Source organism: Juglans regia, chromosome 4 (genome assembly GCF_001411555.2).
Source record: "Juglans regia cultivar Chandler chromosome 4, Walnut 2.0, whole genome shotgun sequence".
NCBI lineage: Eukaryota > Viridiplantae > Streptophyta > Magnoliopsida > Fagales > Juglandaceae > Juglans > Juglans regia.
In genome coordinates, this window is record NC_049904.1 from 9,089,207 (window position 1) to 9,098,667 (window position 9,461).

General features: G+C 34.6%; 1 protein-coding gene across 1 annotated transcript; it reads left to right on the forward strand.

Annotated features, from left to right (window-relative positions):
* The first annotated feature begins 2,291 nt into the window (after window positions 1-2,291).
* On the forward strand, window positions 2,292-8,434 carry LOC108990544 (eukaryotic translation initiation factor NCBP). Its single transcript, XM_018964541.2, has 6 exons — window positions 2,292-2,611; window positions 5,837-5,932; window positions 6,038-6,142; window positions 6,260-6,337; window positions 7,843-7,962; window positions 8,037-8,434. The coding sequence occupies exons 1-6, from the start codon at window positions 2,417-2,419 to the stop codon at window positions 8,166-8,168; spliced, it is 726 nt and encodes a 241-aa protein (XP_018820086.2). The 5' UTR covers window positions 2,292-2,416; the 3' UTR covers window positions 8,169-8,434.
* Window positions 8,435-9,461: the final 1,027 nt, after the last annotated feature.

Genomic DNA, 9,461 nt, shown 5'->3' on the forward strand with positions numbered 1-9,461 from the left:
CCAAGGTTTTCATTATTTCATTTTTATGGTAGATGATTTTAGTCATTACACTTGGGTGTATCATGAAACATAAATCTGACACCAGACAATATATCCAATTTTTTTTTTCAGCTTGTAGAAACACAGTTCAATTCCAAAATCAAAGCTCTACGATCTGATAATGGCTATGAATTCAATATGATAGAATTCAACACATCTTAAATGTTACTAGAGCTCTCAAATTTCAATCAAATATTCCACTTTGTTTTTGGTCTGATTATATCCTTAATTCAATTTACATCATAAATAGACTACCCACTCCATTACTGTCAAATAAATCACCTTTGGAAACTTTATTTTAGAAACCACCCTCATATAATCACCTTAACGTCTTTGGATGCCTCTGTTATGCATCTATACCTGCTTCTCATCGTTCAAAATTTGATGCAAGGGCAGAATCTTGTGTCTTTTTTGGTTATCCTCTAGGAATAAAAGGATATAAAGTACTTGGCCTTTCTACCAAATTGGTTTTCAATTCCAAAGATGTTATTTTTCATTAGGATTTTTTTCCTTTTCATTTATCATTACCACTTTCATCTTCAGATCCATTCTTAGTCATTCATTCCCCTATTATAGAAGATATTCATTTTTAGTCTACACCTATTATAGAAGATATTTATTTTCAGTCATTACCATCTAACAATAATAATGATCCTTCTCCTACACAAAGAAGGTCGATTTTACATAGAAGACAACAGATGGTGGTAGAATCATCATAGGAGATGGTTCACATAACACAGGTATAATATATCTGATCTCTTCTACTCTCTCCAATTCAAAGCTATCTACTATTCATCGTGCTTTTACCTTATCAATTTCCTCCCATTCTGAACCCAAAACTGTAGTCAACCTATTAAACACTCACATTGGAAAGAAGCAATGGTTGCTGAAATAAATGCTCTTGAAGAAAATAAACCTAGTTTTTAACTAATTTACCATCTGGTAAGAAAGCAATTGACTGTAAGTGGGTGTACAAATGCAAATTTAACTCATATGGGACTCTAGAACGTTATAAAGCTAGATTAGTTGCAAATGGGTACACTCAACTAGAAGGTAATGATTATTTTGATACCTTCTCCCATGTTGCAAATATTGTTACCATTCGATGTCTTCTAGCTTTGGCAGCTATATATAATTAGTATTTATATCAACTTGATGTAAATAATGTGTTTCTTCATGGATAATTGAATGAGAAAGTATACATGCAAGTGCCACCAGGTTTTGCAAAACCAGGAGATACATGGGTTTGCAAACTACACAAATCCATTTATGGATTAAAACAAGCTTCCAGGCAATGATTTTCAAAGTTTACATCAACCTTGCTATAATATGGATTTACTCAATCAAAGTTAGATTATTCTTTGTTTACAAAATCATGTTCTTACATATTCATAGCTCTTCTTGTGTATGTGGATGATATTGTCATTGCTTATAATGATTTAAATGCTGTGAGTTCTTTGAAATCTTTTCTACAATCCAAATTCAAGCTCAAGGATCTTGGATCCTCAAGTACTTTCTTGGTCTTTAAGTGGCTAGATCCACTGTTGGCATTTCCATTTGCCAATGCAAATATACATTGGAGATTCTTGTTGGTTTTGGTTTGTTAGCCACCAAGCCTTTCAAATTTCCTATAGAGCAAAATTTAAAACTCTCACCTATAAGATCCTGGGATCTTACAGGAGGCTTATAGGCAGACTGTTGTATTTGACTACTACTAGATCTGACATAGCATACTCAGTTAACACTCTAAGTTAGTTTCTTGCTCAGCCACGCCAACCTCATTTTACTGCAGTTCAGAGGGTCTTGAGCTATCTTAAATCCACACCTGGACAAGGCATTTTCTTTCCCAGTTCATCCAAGCTACAACTACGAGCTTTCTATGATTTAGATTGGGCTGTTGTCCAAATAATTAATTTTATAGAAAGTTAAAAAAGTAGTAGATCCTATTAATAATTAATTTAAAATAAATTGAAGTAGATTTGCCACCCAAACACAAATTAAAATAAAATAATTAATCTTTGGGAATAATGGGTCAAAAATAAAAGAAAAATCATATTATCTTTAAAATTGTACTTTTTAAATATTCAACTATTCGGCTGGATTAAGAAATACTTTCAACTCATCTCATTATTATAATTTTTACAAATTTTTATATAAAATATAATAAATAATTTAATTTTTTTAAATCTTAAAATAATAATAATTTATTTAATTTTTATGTTTTATCTCAACTCAATCACGACACACTCTCCAAACCTAACTCTCTGTGGATTTTTTTTTTTTTGTTGTTTTGTTTTGTTTTTTTAATCTAGAGTTCTCCGTGGTTATTAGAGGGAGGAGAGAGAAAGAACTAGGGCTCGTGGAGAGAGAGCTGAAAATGGAATCGGTAGCAGAGAAGAAGGAATCGGAGATCCTCAACGACAGCAACGGTGAAAATACCCAGCAAACTCTAGATTATTCTTCTTCTTCGTTGTCGGCAACTACTGATAACACTAATACCAGCAACAGTATCAGTAAAGAAGCCCAGGAACGCCAAGCTCGCGACCTCAAAGCTGGCCTTCATCCCCTCAAGGTTTCCGCTCCGTCGCCCCTGCCTCTCTCTCTCTCTCTCTCTCTCTCTCACTACGCACACACGTATATGTCGTGTAATAACTGAATTATTTTGTTGCAAACTCTTCTTCGTGCTCTACAATAGCCTCGGATTTGGTTTCAAGTAATGCTTGAAAAGGACTAATGCTAGGCTGTATGGTTGACAATTTTATGATATTTGGGCTTTTTTCAAACCCAATTTCAGCGTTGACCTAGGAAGATTTGTTAGTTCATTCAGAGATTGGATTGTTTGCTAATCTTATGTATGAAGTAACGTAGTTTTACTATACACACGCTGGAATACCTTCACGTCTGTGGGAGCTTAGGAGCTTTCTGTTGTTTCGAAACCCAAGTCTTTCGTATTGAACTGTTACGGATATTCAGTAAATAGACGATAGGGGGAGGGGACCGAATTGCTGGTTTAGGAAGTACGTGAGGTTTTCCCTTGAGGGGTTTTCCCTTGAGGTGAGGGTCCAAGATGCAAGTGTTTAGTTGAAGAACTAAGCTCGAAAATATGCAATTCTCATCCTAGGATGTGGGTCAAGGCAAACCTTAAGTTTTAACTTTTCTCTTTGCTTGTTTTTAAATTTTATATTTTTTGGGAACTCGATGGAAGAAAATATGGAAGGCAAAAGTACTGCCAAGAGCTCAGTTTTTGCTTGTTTAGCATCTCTTGGGAGATTCTTACCATGGATAATATGAGGAGACAGTACTTGGTCTTCTGGAGAGAGGGATACAATCCCTTGTAATGCAGTTGCAATTCATGAACAATGGAGCAATGAGTCTGTGGACCATCTTTATTACACTGTCAGATGGCTAGTACTCCATGGAATTATCTTCAGTCAGGTTAGGTGGGTTATGCCTAGAAGCATAGTAGATCTTTTTGACTCACGAGAGGAATAGGTGTCGCAAATTCTAGTGTGAAAAAGGGTTCCTACTTGTCTCATTTGGTGTATCTGGAGGGAGAGGAGTGGTAGGAACTTTGAGAATCGGTACAAACGATAGTGGAACTCATGGCTCTTTTTTTCAGCACTCTACTTCTCTGGACAACATCCATAGACTTTAATGTTCACTGTACATGATTTTCTTGTATCCCTTTCTATTTCTACATTGATGACTCTCTTGCAAACACCTTGTTCATCAATTGCGCATTTTAGGGGGTGTTTGGAGAATGAGATGAGATGATAATTCTGTGAATAGTAGTGAAATGGTTTGAGTTAAGATGTTTTATTAGGTTTTGGAAAATGAGAGAGAAAAAGTTGAATAAAAATATTGTAAAGTTAAAATATTGTTTAGAATATAATTTTTTAATATAATTTTTGTTTTGAATTTTGAAAAAGAGTATTGTTTTTTGTGTTTTGTTTAGAAGTTTGAGAAGTTGTAATGATTTGATGAAAAAGTTGTAGATTTGAAATTGAAAAGTGTTTGTGTTTGAGTGATGGTTGGAAAGGAAATTATGAGAAATTTTGAGATGAGACGGTTTGTGTTCCCAAACAAGGACTTAGTGTTTAATGAAATGATTATTCCTTATCAAAAAAAAAATCTTGGGAACTGAGAGTTTTAATTTGTGTGACGCTTAGGCCTTAGATCTTGAGCTATTGAGAACTCATTCAGTTTGGAAGCTTTGAAATTTATGCATGTGCTTTCGAATGTGAGGGTTTATCTTGGTTAGTCCCCATCGAACAAAAAAGGTTTATCTTGGTTTTTAAATAGACAGACTGGGAAAAAATCCTTTTCCTTTTTCTTTTTTTAACATTTTGCTTTATATCTGCATATTAAGCAGACATGGAAACTAAATTTTCCTAATAATTGAACTAGAACTGTAAGGTCATTTAAATGTGTTTGGAATAAATTGAATTTAACTTGTAACATCATTTTACAGTTCTGAGAAGACAACCCCTTAGAGATTGTAATGACCATAGGGATATGTCTAATTTAGATTAGGTGACCTGTTCTAAATCTGTCCTGCCGTTTATGATGTAAGATGATGACTTTGGGTAATCAGCCTGAAATTGATAATTGTCCTAATAATATATTTACACTAACTCTGTGAATCTAGTCGCACCACTAAAAGTTTCATGATATGAATTTCTTTTCATTTATGTGGTATAGGTGCAACAAGCAAGGATCCATTATGTCCTGCCCATTTGCATCCTGAATTAAATTAGTTATTCTTTTCAACCTTGCTCATATGCATTTGTTTACATATTTCACAAAGCATATGCATTCATCTTACTTTTAGAGGTTACATGTTTGTGTACTTGGGCTTTGCCGAATCATGTGGATTAATAAATTCTTATAAAAAAAAACTTTTAGAGGTTACGTATGGCTCTCAAGTGAGGACTTTATTATCATTGTCATTATTTTTTGCCTTTGTCGCTGTTATTCTTAAATTTTGTTTATAAAGCAAGGATATATTAGCATCATGTTAACCATTTCCATCTTCTCTCTCTCTCTCTCTCTCTCTCATACATAGAACAAAACTTCTTTATTTTTATTTTTTGAACTAAAACACTTTTAATTATTAAACCCTATACCAATGAAAGTTCCGAAATGGGAACTTTACCAAGAACAGGCAACTAAGGTGGCTCTTCATTGCCTCTCCTATAGATAGATTATATTTTGCTATCTTAGAGGTTCAATTTGACTATAATTATCCCCTATAAAGATTTCTAATTTGCTTTGAAATTTATTCTAAAAGGTTTGACTGAATGCTTGACTAAGTACTTATATATGATGTTGTTATTCTTTTCATGTCTGAGATCTAAGGGGTTATTTGGAAAAGTTTTTCATCTCATCCCATCTCATTTCCTTCCCAAACATCATTCAAACACAACCACTTTCAAACTAATCATTACATCTTTTTCAAACTAATCATTACAACTTTCCCAAACTTTAAAATAAAAAATAAAAAGCAATTCAATTTTTTCAAATCTCAAAATAAAAATAATATTAAAAAATTTATATTCTAACAATATTTTAATTTTATAATATTTTTATTCAACTTTTTCTCTCTCCTTTCTCAAAACCCAATAAATACTTAACTCAAACTATCTTGCTACTATTCACAAATCATCTTACTACTATCCACAAAATTCTCATTTCATCTCATTTCATTCCCCAAGCATCCTTTAAAACTTTCTTTTTGTCAACTTTTTTTCGCAATGGTATAGTAGTGTTTATTTTTCTTTCATATCTTTGTGATCAGTACAAGTTTGTATTTTGGTACACTCGCCGAACCCCTGGAGTTAGAACGCAAACATCATACGAGGACAACATAAAGAAGATTGTTGACTTCAGTACGGTAAGATCTTGACAAATGCAGATGAGGTTTGAATACTACCTCATGTTAAATTTACTTTCTTGACCCATTGTTTTCATTTGCACTTTTAACATTATTCCTTCACAGGTTGAAGGTTTCTGGGTCTGCTATTGCCATTTAGCTCGCCCTTCCTCCTTGCCAAGTCCAACAGATTTGCATCTTTTCAAGGAGGGAATCCGCCCTCTATGGGAGGTGTACATATAAAGCCTAAGCTAGAATTATTTTGTTTCTCTCTTTATTTATGATTATTTATTTGTAAAGAATTTATCAGAAGTGCGCACAACCTGAGCAAGATTTGTTGTTTCTCAGGACTCTGCTAACTGTAATGGGGGTAAGTGGATAATTCGATTCAAAAAGGTTGTATCAGGGCGCTTCTGGGAAGACTTGGTAAGGGGAAGGCCTGATTTAATTTTCTTTCTTCTCAAGTGTACAGTTTGTCACGCTATATCTGTATTAGAAGTTAATTGCCTTTCTTTCGCAACAACCAAAACTGTTTTTCTTTCACCTTTCAAAAAAATATATTTTCATAATTTTTTGTTGTTGCCATGCTGCTATTATAAGTTCCAAATGGTTTTTGTCAACAAATATTTGTTTTGGGTTCCCAATTTTGACTGTTCTTTCAGAATATGATTTACTCTTAATTTAGTACTATTTTGTTTTTGCACTTACTGATATTGATCTTTGGAACTTTATTCCTGTGATATCCCATATGATAAGCCGGTGGTGTATGGGATCCCACATTGCTTGAGAATGAGAGGTTCTTGCTCTTTATAAGGTTCCAATGGGACTTCAATTGTATCGTATCATTCACTAGTCCTTTTGGAATATAGGTCATGTGACTTGGGTCTTCCATTGGGACGTTACAATTCCTGTGTCCCAAGAAAATCATTTAATAATTGGAACTGACTTATGCCAATTTACAAGCAGTGCCGGTTTCAGTAAACTGAATTTATCATGAAATTTCAAAGACAATGGAGACCTGTTTGCACAATTGCACATATAAGAACTAGCTCTAGATGGGCAAATGTGAAGTGTTTTGATACACTGATCTTTGGATCAGGATAGAAACATAATCTAGCAACTTTCAGTGTGTTTTCTTGGCTTCAACTTCTGTTTCTCCTTGTCTTTCTTGTAATCCGGAGACTTTCAGTTGTCTGCCACTCTTATGTGGTATGCATATGAGGGCTTTGTTAACTTTGCATGTATGTCTTCCATGATGCTTATGGCCTGCAGACATATCTATCAAAACATGTGTAGTATCTATTGTAGTGAACAAGTTTTAGTAATCATGAGCTTCGTGCACGATTGCTTGCTCCATTTCCAGTATTTTGTTTTTTTCAAGATTCTTAGTTAATTGAACCTATGGTAGAAGCATGGAAACTCAGTCCAAGATAACATACAAACTTTGGTAGCATCTTTTCACTGTTTATACCTTTGGGGATCTTACTCTTACTGAAGTGCTTCTAATGAAGTTGCGTTCGTCTTCATAAATACATTTTAGGGATTCACGAGCTGATAACTATAGGAAGACTTTGTGATTGAACTGCATCCAATAATTTTGCATTGACTTTAATTGCACAGGAATTTTGTTGAGTGGTGAAAATACTAGTTGCATATATCTTTCTCTTAGCAGCTGGAACAAATCATGCTACTTTTTACATAATGGTTATATTTGGGAAAATGATTTCCCTTGTTTTCTACAGAAAGTTGTTGCAGACAGCGAGGTATCTCTTTAAATATTTTCCTTGGCAAGATTTAGACCTAATGTATACTTGATCCCACCCCTTTTAGGAATTTTAGAACCCTAGCTTTTATCCTGTAGTCATGAACACAACTTTCCTTTTATTATTGTGGAAGTCGCAGTTTGAAAGTTAGTACTGCTTATCTTGCAGATTCTTGCTTTAGTGGGCGACCAACTTGATTATGGAGATAACATATGCGGTGCAGTACTAAGCATTCGTTTCAATGAGGATATATTAAGTGTGTGGAATCGCAATGCATCTGATCATCAGGTTGGTGAACACACAAATAACTTAGATGCACAAATTAATTATGTAATAGCTTGACCTTGGTTCACTCATGCCAGGCTGTAATGGCTCTAAGAGATGCAATCAAACGGCACTTGAAGCTTCCCCACAGCTATCTTATGGAGTACAAGCCCCATGATGCTTCTCTGCGTGACAACTCATCCTACAGAAACACATGGTTGAGAGGGTAGAGCTCTATGATGGATTCTCTCTTCATGCAACCAGACGAGCAGTGAAAGAGCTCCTGTTAAGGTCACTGCCATGTAGGAAGTTCATTTACTGATTTCATGTAGTCACGCATGCTCTACATTCAAACTACTGTGTTGGGCGAGTAATGATTTGGTAACATCTAAACTGTAGGGATACCCATCTGAAATGAATTTAGTTAAGTTTCAAATATGAATTACATATGTTTATGATAAATTTTATTGTTAGTTGCATGTCTACCGTTTTATGCATATGGGTTCCAATGTTATAAATGAATGTGAAATTGGATCAGGGTGATCGTAGGGGTTTAGTTTCAATAATCAACCGACCGACACCTTGCCACCGAATTGAATGGACCAAAGTTTATGTACAGGGTAACAAAACCAACTTTAGGAAAGCGGTTAGGTGTCTGGTTTGATCTGGATGGGTGATGTGAGAGTAGAATTTGTCTAAAATTGTTTCTTCAGCCTGCCGTCTCCCTGCCTGCGAGTGGCTGCTTTGAACAGTTGAGGGAATGTTTCAAAATCTCTTAAGCGTGATAGCTTCCTTGTTGGGCCCATGCTGGTTATCAAATAACTATTCGTACCGCATCTTCCTCTTTTTTATGTTTCATTTTTCTTAAGTTCCTAAAGTCCTCCATCGGTTTACAAACGCAATGAATTTAAAATGGGGCTGCATTTTTCTTTCACTAGATCACATAGATTGGGAGATGATTCCTTAATTCTCACCCTTGCTAGTTTAGGGCTCGTTTGGGAAGTGAGAATAGATTATATGATAAATATTTTAATAGTAATGAGATTATTTGAATTAAGATCTTTGAGTTGGTTTTGTAAAAGTGTGTAGGTATCTTTGTACATCTATGTTTGGATGTAGAAGTGAGATTAGATGATTTTAACTTTTTATGAAGATTTGAAAAAGTAGCGGATCTTATCAATGATTACAAAGTATTTTTAATGATTAATTAATATTGATGAAAATATTTAAGCAGAAGTCATGTTTGAAGAATTTGTATCATCTTTCTTTACACCGAGCTTCCATTAATAGTTGGTTCAAACCCACTGTTCTATTCTTACTCAATTTCATGATCATCACCATTGCCATTACTTCAAACCTAGGCAACTGAAAACACTGTGACCAACAACAACAAAATCAAGAAGCAACAAAAGCTCAAGAACACTCGCAACATCCACAGATTGCTACATCTTCATCTATGTTGAAGAGGCTCAAATCCATCAACTTCTACACCTATAGATCCCAAGAAATTTCTACCACCTTCG